The 18,446-nt window shown below is 31.3% G+C and overlaps 1 protein-coding gene across 1 annotated transcript; it reads right to left on the bottom strand.

Annotated features, from left to right (window-relative positions):
• Positions 1-1,566: 1,566 nt before the first annotated feature.
• Positions 1,567-5,284, bottom strand: LOC139846992 (hydroxymethylglutaryl-CoA synthase-like). Its single transcript, XM_071836589.1, has 11 exons — positions 5,068-5,284; positions 4,443-4,549; positions 3,840-4,116; positions 3,559-3,717; positions 3,339-3,412; positions 3,181-3,256; positions 3,042-3,097; positions 2,839-2,926; positions 2,614-2,754; positions 2,366-2,515; positions 1,567-1,947 (listed from the first exon to the last, which is right to left on the bottom strand). The coding sequence occupies exons 1-11, from the start codon at positions 5,131-5,133 to the stop codon at positions 1,765-1,767; spliced, it is 1,377 nt and encodes a 458-aa protein (XP_071692690.1). The 5' UTR covers positions 5,134-5,284; the 3' UTR covers positions 1,567-1,764.
• Between the last annotated feature and the right edge of the window lie 13,162 nt (positions 5,285-18,446).

Raw genomic sequence — 18,446 nt, 5'->3', positions numbered from 1 at the left:
ACATTTTCTATTATCAAAAATTAAAACAAACATCATGATAAATTAGAGTCAATTTATATTCATAAGTATATAAACATTAAACATAAATTTAATATAACATAAATGATAAGTAGGTGACAGTGTCGACCATGTGTAAGCAATCATAAATAAATGTTATATAACAAAAATATAAATATTAGTAAACATAAATGAAAATTTGGCGACAGTGTCGACCATATATTTTTTCAGGTGGTATAACCGACCTATATCATTCTGGTGGTATAACCGACCATATATCATTTTGGTGGTATAACCGACCATATATCATTTTGGTGGTATAACCGACCATATATCATTTTGGTGGCAGAGCCAACCATATTTAGTATTAAGATTATCGTGCTGATAACGTGTTATAATTCAGTAGGCTTATAACTACCTTTAGTGGTTTGATTCTTGATGTTATAATTCAGTAGGCTTATAACTACCTTTAGTGGTTTGATTCTTGATGTTATAATTCAGTAGGCTTATAACTACCTTTAGTGATTTGATTCTTGATTTAGAATACTAATAATGAAGTGTAAGAACAAAGATGATAATGGAGAGAAAGAAAGAAACACTTTGTAAGTGTGAGAAATGGTGCAAGTTTAATGCTTGCATTCATGAGTATTTATAGCCTAAAATCTCAATATAAAAATACATACTTTGTGTACCAAAATTGACTATATGTATACACCAAAATTGACTATCCATATCTATATTATTATTATTATTATAACAGACATGTCTTAGAATTAACATTGTAATATTGTGACACATCAGCGACACCCAAACGTTTCATTCTCATCACTAACTCATCACATTTCACTAGTATCTATGAAATAGTCTCACCTAAATTAATTAATACAATGTATCACTTGAGACATCACAATGAAAAAGTTGGAGATAGCAAGAAGCTTGTTAGTAGTGGAGACAACTTTTGACGCTAGTATTGGCGTACCACTACTAGCGCCCTAAGTCATTAATTTACTTTTTCAGATGACATCTTATGGATAATGCTATAAAAAAATATACTTCAACTTAAATAAAAACGTTAACATTTTAAATGAACTGACTTTACTTTTTCTTATTCATCTTTTAACCTCATTTTAAAGTAAAGGCAAAGGTTGACGGTGTGGTTGTCAAGTCGATCATAAAGACCTGGAAAGGTGAAGGTAAAGCGATTGTCGGGTAGTGTTTGAGTGGTTTTGTTGCTTTTGTGTTGTTTGTAGTTCTTTGGTTAGATTTGGTTTTCTGTATTGGTTCTTGTATTTAATTGTGTTCCGTGATCGTTTTAGTGATCCAGTTGCTCATGGCTCGAACTTAATTTGCTTAGACTCTTCGCCTAGTGATATGGCTCGTTTACTGCTTCGGAGCCTTGAAATGCGTTTGGTTCGTTTAATCTTTGTTCGTATTTTTCATCTATTGATGAAATGACTTTGTTTTATATTATCGTTATTTTAGCAAAAAAAAATAAAAATAAAAAAAAATAACTGTTATACAGATCTATTTTCGTAGTTGACTTATACATTGTGAAAAAGATAATTTTATTTTGACTTTTTATATTCAATTCAAGATAATATTATAAAAGATAAGGTGAAATAGATTCCTTTATAATCTGTAACTCGGAAACAAGGAAATCAAATGGAAGCAAATAATGATGTGTTCATACAACAATCACTCCAAACCAAAACAATACTAGTAGAGCTTAACACTATAAGTCGACTAATTGGTTTTTCAATCAATCCATCAATGGCCGTTGGCCACCTCGGTCGTCTTCTTCGCATAAAATCTCCGGTACTTTGAGTCAACTTCAGTGAGATAATAAGTTCCTGGCGCTAGATGAGTGGTATCCTTGCTTGTCACATAGTCCTTGCCGCCATATCTTTGCTCCATTAAGTGCATCAATTCTACAAACTTCTCTGGGGCAAACTGCACGTACGGAGTAATTTAGCATTGGGCTTATGACCATTGATAATCAAACACAGTAGTAGAAGTGGCAATTTCGACCCATTTCTTTGTAAAATTGGTCTGTGTGGTGTTTTCATCTTATATGGTCAAATCAGATAGGTAATATAAAATTGGATTTGCCTCAAATCTATCGGTCCTATTAGTGTACACAACCTCCTATATTTGTTTTTTATCATTTACGCATAAATAATTTCTATAAACGAGACGGTGTCTGTGGGTCAACCCAACCCATTTTGGCCTATACTAAACGAAATCCGTCTCAACGCCAACCTGTTACCAACCCATCAGAACTGCTCATTGAGATTAAAGGGGCACAAATTAGTAAGATTCAATAATTTTACAAAATTTTGTGGTTGTGTCTAGGATTTTAATAGCATACCTCTGTCCTTGTGTTCAACTTATGTTCAATATTCATGACCTTTGCGATGTTTGAAAGGCTAAAAGGTGCTTTTCCCTCACTAAGATGTAGTGAAAACATTGTGGCAGATAATCCACTACCGTATGAGAACATCATTACACGATTTCCATCCTGAAAATGCAAAAACAAAAAAAAAAAAAAAATGATAAAAATACAAATTTAGAATCTGTATGTGTCAACTCTTAAAATGAGCAAGCTGTTATGCGTACCAGGGAGCTACTCTTATTGTGAATAAGGGAAGCAAACGCGGCATATAAAGATGCAGTGTACATGTTTCCCAGTTGTTTAGGGATCAAAGTTCCTGGTTGAACCTTCTTATCATAATCGGGTTTTGCCACTTGCTGAGATGCCTGCAAGCATATAAAAACGCTGATTAGTGGTTCATTAAAGTATTAAATACGATTAAAGGAAATTGTATCAATTGATAATAGTACCTTTTCAAGATCACGGCTTTGGTAGCTTTCATCACCTTCTAGAGACGTGAATTGTACTAGCTTCTCTTTAGCGGATTCATCAAGAGAGCTGAAAACGACAAGATATTTTGTTAAACGATCTATTAATTAAGAAATGTAAATGGTGGTGGAAAATATTAATAAATGGTTGTTTAAAGTTTTGCTTTATTCAATTTGATCATCACCTGGCGTTTCTAACAACATCGCCGAACACCAAACGAGCAAAGCTCTTCTGTACAAGCTGCATAAAATTCAAACAAAAGTTAAAGCTCAACAATTTGCAAACCTCAAACAAATAGACACCCTTTCTGTTGGACGAATTACCTTGTTATAAGGACTGTGAAATACAAAATAATCAGCATCTGCCATTGAAAACTGTTTTCCTTGCAATTTCTCGTACCTATAATTCACAAGATTTTGATAAATACTAGTAATATAACTTGTAAGAGGAGTTTGTGTTTATATATTGAGAGCATACTTACTTTTGACAGTATCCCTTGTAGCAAGAGTCTAGTGCCATAAGATAACAAGTTTGAGACAGCTTTCCATCAACAACCTACAATAATCATTATTCAGTGTGAGTAAAGTTATTAAGTAGTATTTGTAATCTTTAACAGGTCAAATGGGTCAAAAGTCACCCAAAGTGTATTGGAAGTTTGGAACCTATACATATGCAACTTTAGAAGAGGGATTAAAGAATACCGGATATTCACTTGCAAGGTCAGGTTTGTAGAAGTCATAAACATGAGACATATGACTTGCCCTGAACTTGCTTTCAAATGCAATTGGAGCATCAGGGCCTATAAGCATAGCAACAGCACCTGCTCCTCCTGTTGGTCGAGCGGGCCCCTCAGCATAAACCTGATCAAAGTTATATCCAGTTGGCAGTTGACCATCTGTTTTAAATATTTGGTACTCATGTATTGAAGTGTCCTTTTTAGAAGCGTACATTCAATGTGCAAGATTATATGAAATAAGCGTACCGCACTGTCTGTGGAGACGACCAACCCATATCGCCCATCCCATGAACTACTTTCTACCCAATTCACACAGTTGAATAAAGCTGCAGTTCCACCATAGCAAGCGTTTGTTGAATCTACACCTTCAATGTCTGTGTTTCCACATTCCTCGAAGATTTTCATGAGAAAAGTCTTGATGGATTTACTTTTGTCTATCACAGTTTCACTACCAACTTCCAACCGACCAATTTGTTTCGGATCAATCTCATACTTCTCAAGTAGTGAAGTTACGGCTGTCAATCTAATTTTAAAAAAATAAATAAATAAATACTTCATACAATGATGGTTTATAGGCCACAAAAAACTAAAGCATCTAAGACCTATACTGTATGCCTCCAAAAACTACCAAGGATGACACTTATCATAAAGACATAACAATTAAGAAGCACTCCATGCAAAGCATATACAGAGTATAATATTTTAATTTTAATATATGTATATAAAATATTATATGCTCCATAAACATGATATAAAATAAAGCTAAAAGGCCAAAAACGAGAATTATAAAATACACGCGAACAAAAACATGGATCTTGAATTGAATAAAGAGGAGATAGTAGTACAAACCCCATAGAGATGACATCTTCAACCTCTGAACAAAATGCCATGCAATCCTGTCCTAGACCGATTGTATATTTTCCTTTACTTACTCCATCAAAATTCTCTAATGTCTCCTGTAAATTAATTAATTAATCAACAATTAAATATTTAATTACATATTAATCTAATCTGGAAGGAGTTTACAATACTTTCAGGGAATTTGACTAAATATTATTTTTATCAACTGCCGATAAGCTCGATTTTAACGACTTACTAGCTCGTAAGTTGAAAACCTAGGTTTTCAACACATTTTAAGCTCGTAAGGCGTTAAAAATCAATCATCGGCAATTTAAATATCACACATGCCATTAATTAATGTTTACACTTAAATATATGGATTTAAATTGAAATTCATGGATTCAGATATAAGGAAAGTCAAACATATGGAGTCAAACTAGGGTAAAGATAACAGAATACATACATTATAAACTAGCCATTCATCTACAACAATGTCCACACATTTAACAATAACAGCGACTGAATCATGTGCAATTTTACCGTACAAGTGCACTGAAGCATAGATCATCATTTCATTGTAGTAATAAAATTAAAATTAAAATTATAAAATATTTATATATGCAAACGTGCGTACCTGTTGGATGCAAGTAGGAGGGAAGTAAATTTCCATGGCAACAATTCCAACGTTTTGAGGCGCCATCTCTGTTCTTCAATACAGTTTTAATTTCAGTGAATTGAAAGTAATATAGTGCGATTAGTTAGCAGATCAAATGAAGGAAGAATCAATTAACGATGCTAATTAATTTGTGATTATTATTAACTGAATTTGGAAAAATATAGAGAAAAGGGGTTGGAGCTGAGGAGGAGGAGATACATGATGGAAAGAACGTGGTAGCATATTTATATAGCAGCAAACCACGAGAACTTGCTCACTGGGTGAATTTTTTTTATTTTTGTACCCTTAACTTTTTGTCGATGTACATAATGTGCCGTTATCTAATTCAAAAAATATATATATTTTTGTTATATTTCAGTAGGCTTATAACTACATTTAGTGACCTGGTTCAATATATTCAAATTGAAAGAACCAATAAAAGAGAGATGTGTTGTAGAAGATATAGGAGAGAAAGAGGTTGAAGAGAGGTGTGATGTATTTAATGTATATGTGTGTTTTTGTAACTTACATTATGCACATATATATAGTACAAATTTTACTATCTATATTTGACTAATTACCATCCATATTTAACTACTAAATTTACAACACTCCCCCTTGGATGGTAATTTTTTTTTAAAGAGCAATTAATACTGCCTCGTTAAAAACCATGCTAAAGAAAACCCAGTGGGATAAAACTTTAGCTAAGGAAAAAAGAGTGCAACATAGAGTTGACTCCCCCTCAAGTAGACAACGCTGAGTCGTCACATCTTTTGAACTTGCCTCATGCCAATATTGTGAACGTATGTTTTGAAAACAGTGATTGACAGTGCTTTGGTATAAAGATCAGCAGAGTTGTTGATTGAACGTATCTCAATTTAATCTGGTTGTCTTTTACGAGATCTTGAGTATATGAGAAGAATCTGAGGTTTTCATCTGAAACTGTATCATCTAAATCTTTTATTTACAAGTTTGACCCTTGTGATTTGTCTACATTCTCCTTCATGGTTTGCTCAAACTGTTGTTTCAATTCCTATTTCCTTTCAGTCTTTTTCTGAGCCTTACCAATATACCATTCTTTTCCATCAAACTTATGACCGTTAAGACCGTTTATAGCTTTAGCGCCTCGTCAGCATTTATGTTTTGTTCTGTCATTTTTGATACTCTTCTTTCATTTGTACTATGTAAGCTGTATTATCTTCATAGATAGTTGTTGGGCTTTTATAGCGTTCTAGTCCACAAGAATCAATAATGATTTGTATCATCGATCTTAACTAAAATCATTCCCGAGTAGCTTCATGTAATGCAATCACTTCGGCATGATTTGATGATGTTGCAACAAGTGTTTGTTTTGAGAACGTCATGATATTGCGGTGCCTCCATTTAGGAATACATATCCAGTTTGAGATTTAGCTTTATGTAGATCAGATAAATAATCTGCATCTGTATAACCAAACAAATCTTGTTTCGAGTTGTTAGAATAAAATAATTATAAATCAGTAGTTCCCCGAAGGTATCAAACTATTTGTTTGATCCCATTCCAATGTCTTTTGGTAGGGGCTGAGCTGAACCTTGTCAACAAATTAACTGCAAAAGAAATGTCAGATCTTGTATAATTTGTAAGATACATAAGAGCCCCAATTGCACTAAAATATGGAACTTCTGAACCAAGAAGATCTTCATGATCTTCTAGAGGATGAAATGGATTAGTATCAATATTAAGATCTAACAACCATATGAGTACTTAATGGTTTTTGTCTTGTCCATATTAAAATATTTTAAAATCTTTTCGGTATAAGTTGTTTGATGTATAAGTAAGTCATTAGTTATATATGCTCAATATGTAAATCAACGTAATACTTGATTTTTTTTTTATTTTAAAATCTTTCTTTAGAAGTTGAATGGCTTCATAGATTTCTTTATTTAAGATAATTGATATAAACAGCTATGATCACATATCCGAACATTGTTTTTATAAAACACACGTGCAAATAAGTTTATATGTATACCCTTTTCTTATCAAGTAGTAATTTAATCGATTATACCACATACGTCCCGATTGTATAAACTCATTTAGAAATCTTTGTGATTTAATGGAATATATTCCCTTGGGTTTTGCATTAGATGCTTATGATACCTTAACCCTTCAGGTATATTCATATATATATCACTATTAAGTGATCCATACAGATAAGTTGTAACAACATCCATGAGATGCATTTAAATAACTACCAGGTTGATTAAGTATCTAATAAGTAATTATATTCATTATAGGAGGATAAGTTTTTCTCCTAATTCATTTCTGGTCTTTGTGGGAAATCTTGAGTTACAAGTCTAGTTTTGCCTTGTAACTTCATTTGCACATTTCTTTTCGGATAAAAATTCATTTGTATCCCATTGTTTCACATCTTTAAAAGTGATAACGATTGATCCAAAAACTTGTCTTTTATTGAGCGATTCTAATTCAGCTCGTATTGCTCCTTTCCGTTGAGTTCAATCACGTCTATTTTGATATTCAATGACAGATTTTGGTTCCAGATCATCATCTTTATTCATGATGTCATTGTAACATTATATGAAAATATTTCATCAAGATTTTTCATTTCATTTCAGTTTCATAATATTGCATAATTTATTGCAATTTATGTATTTACATTTATCAATATCCTCTGCAGAAGGAGTATTGATTTGTGGTTCTTGTTGAACACTTTCTTTTACCTCATTATCAGCTGATTTTCTTTTTCGAGGATTTTTATCTTTGAAACCAATTGGTCTCCCACGTTTCTGCCGTAGCAAAGACTCATGAGTGACATTATTGCCAGCTTTTGTAATTTCAATTCTAGCTGAAGCATTTACTGCTGGTATATATGATTTAGTCACTTATTTTTTGTACCTTTAAATGCATAAAGTAATTAATTTGCAAGTTCTTGCATATGCATTATATTTGAACTTTCTTTTCGCATTCTTTTGTGCGATGATCAATATTCCTTAATTGATGTTCACACCATGAAACATCATTTTATTTATATTTCATTTCTCCCCCTATAGGGAACAATGTTTCATTAAAGTGACAATCGACAAAACTTGCTGTAAAAACATCACCCGTCATGGGTTCAATATATCTTATGATTGAAGATGTTTCATATCTAACATATATTTCAATCCTTCTTTGAGGAATCATTTGTTGTGGTTGTTCAATTAAAAATACACTGCACAACCAAATGTTCTAAGATGAAAAATATTTGGTCTCCACCAAAATTAAGTTGGTAATGGAGAATATTTATAACTTGCACTTGATTTAATGCGAATTAATGTCACATCATGTAAATTTACATGTTCCCATATAAATATTGAGAGTTTTGTACTCATTTCTAATTGTCTAGTTATTAGCTGTATGTGTTTATCTATTGATTCAGCTAAACCAATTTTGTGTATGCACATGAGCAACTGGATGTTCAACAACAATCCTTGTAGACATATAATAATCATTAAAAGCTTGAGATGTTAACTCACCAGCATTATCAAGTCTCATCCTTTTAATGGTGTAATCAGAATAATGTGTTTTTAATTTAATAATTTGTGCAAGAAACTTTGCAAATGTCATATTATGGCTTGATAACACACAAACATGAGACCATGCGTTAGATGCGTCTATTAGAAAAATGGTCCACATGATGGATGAATTGGTCCATATATATACCCTTGAATTCTTTCAAGAAACATTGGTGATTATTTCTCAATGTGCTTTTCATTAATCGCCATATGTGTTTTTCGTTAATCACTATATGTGCTTTTCATTAATCACTATATGTGCTTTTCATTAATCACTATATGTGCTTTTCATTAATCACCATATGTGCTTTTCATTAATCACCATATGTGATTTTCATTAATCACCATATGTGCTTTTCATCATATATCATTTTCACCATATGCGCTTTTAATCATATGTGCTGCGCTTTTCCTCATATGCACTTTTCATTATATGCGCTTTTAATTATATGCGGTGCGCTTTTCATCATATGCGCTTTTTATCATATGCGCTTTTAATCATATGCGCTGCGCTTTTCATCATATGCGCTTTTTATCATATGCGCTTTTAATCCTATGCGCTTTTCGGTGCTACATAGATATTTCTCATTTTCGATTATCATTGACTGATAATCATATCCATTATGATATATATCAGAGAAACTTAACAAATTTCTCTTTGATTTGGGAGAAAACAAGACATTGTTTACCAAAAAATTCGTATCATTTGGTAATATGAAATTTTGCCTTTTTCGTTTCTTATATCAAGTTTGCAAGAGCTGATATAGTATTTATAATTCCTTCATTTGATTTAAATCAATGAAATATTTCTTAGATTTGATCATAGTGTGTATGTTACTACTATCTGCAATACATAGGTCTTTACCATTTAATTGATGTTGTATTTCTGCAGGATTCATACTAAAACTTCAAATAAGATAAGCAAATAATGAGTTATATTTCAGCAAGATAATCAAATTATATTACCTGCAAACAAGTTATAATCTGAAGTACATAAAAGATAACACTTAATAAAACATATGCGTTATGGTCTAAAACCATTTATTTATGAGTGATACATAAAAAAAACTAGGCATCTTAGAAAATTCAAACCATTCAAGTCTCAAGGTAGCTCAGGGTTAATTTAATCAAGATTTGTCAACAGATTCACTCTCGTTTTCTTTTCTTTTGGGACTTATTTGTAGAGCTAAACAAGATGTTCATGTACTCAAGAAATACTAGACTGATGATCCACGTTACCAGATCATTAATAAGAATCTCCGAAATTCTTATAAGAGCGTCTACTAATATCTTTAATTTTATTCTTTCATGGATCACCGTTATTATTATTATTATTTTTTTGATAATTAATATCGTATCTATCTTTGAGTATTTTCCATAATACACTTGGATTTTCGATCATATAATATGTAGATTCTAAGGACTCGTCAATATGTTTGCTAAGAAAAATACTTACTATTGCTTTCTCTTGTTCGGAATAATTGTTATTTTCATTCAGGGTTTCTAAAATACCGTTTGATTCGAGATGTTTTTCTACATTCATAACCCATGTTAAGTAGTTGTTCCCACTTGTTCTAAATGAACAAATTTAAGCCTTTTCAAATTCGACATTTTCTATTATCAAAAAGATGAATAACATAAATCATAATCATAATCAACTTCTATTCATAGACAAATAATAAAATGAAATTAGAATCATTTTAAATTCATAAGAAGCAAACAACAGAATAATGGTATGATTAAAAATAATAAAATCACAAGGGCAAGATAGAATATAGGTTCACCCGGTGGTATACTAGCAACAATGATGATAGTTAATATGACCAATACAATAGGAAAAATCATTCTTGTGTGAATCATTTTTACAAAAACTTTTTGAGAGTAGTAATCTGAAAAATGAAGATTGATTTGTGAAAATGTGAAAACGGAGATGTTTATTTTATATTTGAAAAATATAGTTGTTGTAACGTCGTCAGTTGACATTAACAACCGTTATGTATATATGACCGTTGTAACGTCGTTAGTTGACGTTAACGAATAAAGTCACTATATCAAAACGAGTATGAGTAATATAAAGGACAAGATTTTTTTTCTTATTTTAACTTTTAAGATTTACTTTTAATAAAAATACAAACTACTTTTTCTTATTTTAACTTTTAAGATTTACTTTTAATAAAAATACAAACTACTTTTCTTATTTTAACTTTTAAGATTTACTTTTAATAAAAATACAAACTACTTTTCTTATTTTAACTTTTAAGATTTACTTTTAATAAAAATACAAACTACTTTTTCTTATTTTAACTTTTAATAAAAATACAAACTACTTTTTCTTATTTTAACTTTTAAGATTTACTTTTAATAAAAATACAAACTATTTTTTCTTATTTTAACTTTTAAGATTTACTTTTAATAAAAATACAAACTATTTTTTCTTATTTTAACTTTTAAGATTTACTTTTAAGAATAAACATTAGTATGCATGAAATAAATAATGATTAATTGCATAAGTAATCATAAATGTTAGATAACATATAAAGACCCCATCGTATTCGTATTGATCGGAATTAATCTCGACCCATGGTACCGTGTTGTCAAATGACGTGTTGCGTACATAAAGTACCGTGTTGTCAAATGACTTGTTGCGTACAATCATGAGGTCTTATTAACATAAATATAAATGTTAGTGAAGTTAATAAGAGTTAGATTACAGAAAATATAATTCAGGCGGTATAACCGACCATATATAACTTAAATAACATAAATATAAATGTTAGTGAAGTTAATGAAAGTTAGATTACAGAAATATAATTCAGGCGGTATAACCGACCATATATAACTTAAATAACATAAATATAAATGTTAGTGAAGTTAATAAAAGTTAGATTACAGAAATATAATTCAGGCGGTATAACCGACCATATATAACTTAAATAACATAAATATAAATGTTAGTGAAGTTAATAAAAGTTAGATAATTTCTTACCTTGATTAGTGACGTGTGCTTGCTTAGATAAACCTTGATTATACGGAGCACTTTGTGCTGATAACGTGTTATATTTCAGTAGGCTTATAACTACCTTTAGTGGCCTGGTTCAATATATTCAAATTGAAAGAACCAATAAAAGAGAGATGTGTTGTAGAAGATATAGGAGAGAAAGAGGTTGAAGAGAGGTGTGATGTATTTAATGTATATGTGTGTTTTTGTAACTTACATTATGCACATATATATAGTACAAATTTTACTATCCATATTTGACTAATTACCATCCATATTTAACTACTAAATTTACAACAATTTTTCCTTTTTATTTAAGGGCATAATATTTGTTATGCATAATTGTTTTGTGCTAACTGCTATTGTTAAATCAAAAATTATAAAAAATATTACATTTTTCCTTTTCAACTCTTAATTTTTCAATGATACACAAATTTTTTGGACAATATAACTATTACGTGTTAGGTGCTAGAAACCACTACCATCATTGTTAAATTTACAAAGACGTCGATGATGTCGAGACGTCTTTGTGGTGTAACTGGATCATGCTTCTTGTGAGGACGGATGAAAACTAAAAGTAATGGTGGTGTTTATCACTAATTATTATTATTATTATTATTATTATTATTATTATTATTATTATTATTATTATTATTATTATTATTATTATTATTATTAATTATTAATTATTTATTGTTATTGTTATTTTCTTTAATAGCTAGATTAGAGTCACTGACATGATTATCCTATCAAATGAGTTCCCGTCACCCGAGCAAATTATTGTTGTTTATTATTAATTTTGTGTATAATAATATAAAGGTGACTAATCAAGGGAAAATACTTTTTGGGAGAAGGAGAAGTACTTTTTTATTTTAATTTTTTTTAAAAAATCCCAAACATTAATATCACATGAAAATATAAACATTTAAAAAGACACTTTGTAACGAATGTTATTATTTTGGTGAGAAAACGCTTGAAAAATAAATGATAACACGCATCATGAGTAATGTTTTAATTAGAGTTTTTTTTCATAGTTTTTTTCATCTTATGTGAAGTTTTTTAAAAATTTAGCCCGATTTAGAATTTAGGATTTAGTATTTTATGCTTAGTCCCTAAATTCAGAACACTGAACCCTAAACTCTAAATCGTTCGTGTTAAAGTTCAATTTGAACCTTAATTTCTAAACCCCAAACTCTAATTTCTAAACCCTAAACCCTACTTTTTAAGCCATAATTTTTAAACCCTAATTTCTAAACCCTAAACCATACTTTCTAAACCCTAATTTTTAAACCCTAATTTTTGAACCCTAATTTCTAAACCCTAATTTCAAAACTCTAATTTCTAAACCTTAATTTCTAAACTTTAAAAAAACTCTAATTAAAACATTACTCATGATGCATGTTATCATTTATTTCTTCGAGTGTTAGTCCCGCCAAAATAATAACATTTATCACAAAATATCTTTTTTAAATGTTCATATTTTCATGTAATTTAATGTTTGAAAAAAAAAAATATTTCCCCCCAAAAAAATATTTCCCTCTTGATTAAAACACATAGTAATATATTTATCGATAAGTGTGAGATCTGAAAAATTTAAGTTTTTCACTTATCTGATGATAATGTTCAATCTTTGTTTAGAATTTCTAAGACAATCGTAATGTAACCAGGGGCGAATTTAGAGGGGGGGCAGGGGGCGCCCGCCCCCAGTCGATTTCGAAATTTTAGTGTAAAAATTTGGATTTTTTTCATTTTGCCCCAAACCCAAAAGCCATTTGCCCCAAACCCAAAAGCCATTTGCCTTAAAACCTACATATTTTGCCTCAAAACCTTCAAATTTTGCCCACAATTCTCTAAATTTTGCTCCAAAACCTTCAAATTTTGCCCACAAACCTTCAAATTTTATCCAAAAACCTCAAAATTTTGCCTAAAAACCTCCAATTTTTGTCCCAAAAACTCCGTATTTTGCCCAAAAAAGCTGCTACGGTTTTAAAAAAAATTTCGCCCCCGGTGAAGAAAAATCCTGCTTCCGCCACTAAATGTAACGTTGAGCTGACTTCAATCGTCGGATAAGAGGGGTATCAATTTTTTAAAGCGTACTTACATTTTAATAGTTTGAAATTTGACATTCATATTTATGCAAGTAACGTTCTCTTGATTTAAAGACACATAAGTTTTTGATATGATAAGGAAATTTGGAAATCATAGTACTTTAAACACTGAGAATAGAATCTAACAGAAAATTCAAGCTTCATTATTCAATTATATATCTCTATTTTTTTATTTTTTATTTTGACTAAAATAACGATAAGATTAAAACAAAATCTTTTCATCGGAAGATGAAAAAGACGAACAAAGTTACAATCGAAACCACAAAATGCTACAAGGCTCGAAAACAATAAACCAACTCTAAACACTAAAATAGTGAGCAAATGCTAACTAAATCCGACCTTGAGCAACCTAAAGAAAGCAACGATACAAGAACATAAACAATAAAAAAGTGCTAAAACAAAAGCCAATACGAAACTAACAAAATAAAACTCTAATAAACAAAACGAAATCACCTGAATAAACTACCTAGCAACCGATTTTACCTTTTCAAGTCTTAATGATCGGCTTCACAACCACCCCGTCAACCTATTAAATTTCTTACCCGTCCGATTTTCAATCGAATACGGTATACATCATTTATCTATCCTATATACTAAAACACGCGCAAAAAAACGTCGTTTCAGTTGTTTTGGATTGTCGTTTTGAGTTTGCATTCACACTACAAACGGCCCCTCAAATTCGGCTCAATTTACACAACGACTCCTCAACTTTATACTTTTTCAGGGGTAGAAAGTGTAAATATATAATTTTATTAAAATAAAAGAAAATAATTCCACCCGAATTTTTAACGGGCCCTATCTTCTCGCTCGGTGCGAGTTCAATTTTTCCGAGATCACCGTTCAACTCGAAAAAATCTAATGGACACAACGGGACTAACTCAACTTTTAAAAAAACACTGTTCAACTCAATTTAATGCGCGAAACGGAAATCGTTAAAAAAACACTAAATATTTTGGGCTATATTTCATACATATACATATATACGTACAGCAAACAACTCAACTTTTAGATATATTAGGTACCAAACAACGTATATCCAAATTCGACCGCACGTTGAATACAACCGCAGCAACGCGCGGTCGAATTTTTTTCTAGTTAATAATCATTAATAATCTACATAGTACGAAGTATAATTTATAGTTTCATTGTTTCTCTATAAAAAAACAAACAGTGACAAATGGAATAGTCAACTAAAGGATGATGTGGGGTCTTTTGGTCAATTTAGTGCATCAGTCTGACGTGGCTTATAGCAACCAACTCTGTACTGCTGAAGTGGCAATAAAAACTCCCCCTTTCATGGCATATTATCAGACTCTATTGGAATTTTAGTTATCAGTTAACATATCTGATTCAGATTTACGTAAATCTTTTTAAAATTAACGTGCATAATTACATCAAACCATTTGTGTGTAAAAAATTATTGTTGTAATACTACCTATTATTGAATTATTCACCATTTGTGTGTTTCCGACCTTTGCTTTTCCCTTATACATGGACAACTTTTTTATAGAACACAATTTTAGAACAAGTTTTATAAATAAATTATCAGGTAACGTTTTGGAGGTTAAAGCACATTTTAATGAGAATGATGAAAGACGATCTTAGCTGCATTTTAGTAACCATGTGTTTTACTTAAATTGCAGTGTGCACGTAAAATGCACATAAAATGCCAACGAAGCATTACTTCAACGGAATCCCCCTTCACCTAGTGTGTTAGGGTTGGGGGTTAGGTCATGGGCTCGAGTCTCGCTCTGTTCATCCTATTAATTAATCTGCCTGAAATATGGATATCCAGATTGACCTCAAGGGGTTTTCTTCCGTATCCATTCAGGATTTAAACCCGGTCCGTCTGCCCCTCAGAATGGTTAAAGGATTGGATTCCTGTAATGCGGTTCGGGTTTCCTCCCGAACGCGTGTGTGTGTGCAAATGATGAGTTTCGTTGAAATAAATTATACACTGATGCAAATCTTGCCGTAAAAAAAAAAAAAAAAAAATGCACATAAAATGCAATGTAGCAAATCTTAATCGTTAATCAAATAAATTTATACGAGTAGTAAATATCCTTTGCACCTTCTTGCCCTTGATATGCAACTACCCTACTATATTGAATATTGACAAAGTTTTGGCTGTATTACTAATTAGTCGAGATTCTACGGCACTATTTATATTATTCATATATCATACTTTATTTCTTTTTACATTTTTGTGTACTTTTTGAGATTCATATAATACCAACAAACACACTTTTAGTATAAGAATTAAAGATGATATATCGCCAACAACATTTGTTGGTAAAACATGAAATTAAATTAGAATATATGAGAGGATAAAAATGTTACAATTGATCCGGACTCATAGTTTGATTGACAAAACTCAACGGTCTAGTATATAAATTTCAATTTCAGTTTATTTAAGCATATAAATTATAGATTTCAACTATATATGGGGTCTAGTATATGTTTCTGTTTCACGTTTTGGGTTCAAGTTGCCCACTCTGCAACTATAATCCTTTTTGCGGTTCTTGTTATAGGTCGTGGTCTTCTTCTTTTGTGATGTTCTCTGTATGTATATTCGTTCTGAGTAATAAAAAAGTTTCTTGCCTTTTTTTGAAAAAGTTGATGTACCACAAAATATAATTAATGATACAATAAATAAATTACATCCCTATAGACTATTCTGACTTCTAACTAGTTTTGTCTGAGACCGAGTACAATATTTATTTGGAAAATATGTGCCCGTCACGAAGAAAAATAGAGTTAGGTACTACATATATCGTGATTAAACATTAAATTAATATAAGAACCATTAATAAGAATACTTAGTTGATTTGATGTAGTTGGCTAGTGAATACGATGCCAAATTTGGATCGTTCAAAAGTCAAACATGGCACGCGTATGTTTATTTGGAGTGTTTATATGGTTGTCAAATTTGAATAGCATCACGGTGAAAATTAGCTTCATGACAGCCCCATAAAAATTTTCTTTTCTTTAAAAAAAAAAAAAAAAAAAAAAATTTACTTGTACTATTTAAATATTTAAAATGTATATAACGTCTGTTATAAATTGGGTACGAATTGACTGTCCGGATTAATTCTTGAATCGTGTATTCACTTTCTCTAAAAAGTATTTCGACCCAATGATTGCATTGGTTTCACGAAATCTTTACACGGATAAGACAAGAACGCAATTAGTATTTTTGACAATGAAATCACTAATCAGATATCACAGAGAGATTTTGTATGTTTTCTGTTTGTTGTATACTGAATGCAGAATGCCAAGTACGAAAATAAGAAAACAGATCCCTTCGGCAGTTACAATTTGAAAGGATGTAACCTTTCATTTCGGGCGGGAAAAACTGTTATGACACTTGGCTGGAATACACTTTCCTTGAACCCCGCAAGGGGGCGCCCCCTTGACCCCGCAATTACGCGGCAGTTAACAGCCAACTCTTACGAGCGTGTACTCCACACTCTGCGGACCCGTAAGTATAAATAGCTAACTCTTGCATTCAAGTAAATCACAATTAACTAAAATAAATGTTGGATGACACTAAAATCACCAACATCACTAAAATGAAAGATAATACTTCATATATTTTTAAAAGTCATTCTTTTAAAAAATATATAAATATAAATTACCACTCAAATTGAAAAGGACATTTCTTAATGGCGGTTAAGACTCATTGATCGGGGTTCGAACACGATGTCGAAATCCACCCACCCGATTATTTTCTGGGACGAACATTACAGTCATATAGTCATATCGTCCCTCGGGAGGAAACCTACACAACGAATCTATACGAGCATTGCGTGTGGTAAACTCCCATCGGATGAGGTTCGAACGCAAAACAAGGGCCGGATATTGAGGCGTGGAAGTCGTGCGGCCGTACATGGCCCACTATTTGTAGGGGCCCAAAAAAATTCTAATATTACATACCTAGGCCCATTTCTACATACCTATGTCCATTTGTTAATTAACAATCTAAAAAATCAAAAAATAAAATACATAATTAACGACGAATACTCTGTAATCCAATACTCTGCTCCAACACTCTACGTTATGCTCCAATACCTAGATGTCGATGCTTAGTATTATTCAACTTACTATTATATCTAAAAAAATTGTATATAAATGGCCCACTTTTATTTTTCAAACATGGCCCATAAATTGACAGGACGACCCTACGCAAAACGTTCGCAATCTCCGAGACCCATGAAATTTGCGGGTAACCTCGAGGAAAATATTGTGTAGCTAATGAGGATCGGACCCTTGACCTTCCTTATGAAAAATGAGGTCATTACTAATACATTAGTACCTTGAGATTTGTATAAGACCCTTTTTAAATTTAGATTCTAGAATCATCACTTGAAAACCAATTTACGAGTTACAATTTAGTAAGTAGAGTTTTTATTTCATGTATGAAAATGCGTTAAAGTCATACAATCTACGTATATTTTTATATATATAATGAAAAAGAAATATGTTTATGTCTCATTCAAGTGTATGTGGCTATTGACTTATACATATGATTATATGGTGTGTAAGCAAACACCACAAATCAATATAAAAGTTTTATTAAAAGTGGTGAAGAAAGAATATAAACACTACTCGAAGTTGAGTACGATCGAGTACAGGTGCTTAGGCCACACCTTACCCTGTGTTAAAACGGCGTTAGAATCTAGGCTGGCCAAATTTAACAT

Source organism: Rutidosis leptorrhynchoides, chromosome 5, assembly GCF_046630445.1.
Source record: "Rutidosis leptorrhynchoides isolate AG116_Rl617_1_P2 chromosome 5, CSIRO_AGI_Rlap_v1, whole genome shotgun sequence".
In the NCBI taxonomy this organism is placed as follows: Eukaryota; Viridiplantae; Streptophyta; class Magnoliopsida; order Asterales; family Asteraceae; genus Rutidosis; species Rutidosis leptorrhynchoides.
The sequence above is the reverse complement of the archived record's forward strand: the minus strand, read 5'-3'. Positions and strand labels throughout refer to the sequence as shown.

What these genes read in the sequence shown, in the direction of transcription:
- LOC139846992 (XM_071836589.1), bottom strand. Translation starts at nt 5,133, where the DNA reads ATGGCGCCTCAAAACGTTGGAATTGTTGCCATGGAAATTTACTTCCCT. An exon ending in GAAGATGTCATCTCTATGGG is followed by an intron (nt 4,117 to 4,442) that starts GTTTGTACTACT and finishes TTTTAAAATTAG; the next exon opens with ATTGACAGCCGTAACTTCAC. An exon ending in ACAATAAGAGTAGCTCCCTG is followed by an intron (nt 2,516 to 2,613) that starts GTACGCATAACA and finishes TTGCATTTTCAG; the next exon opens with GATGGAAATCGTGTAATGAT.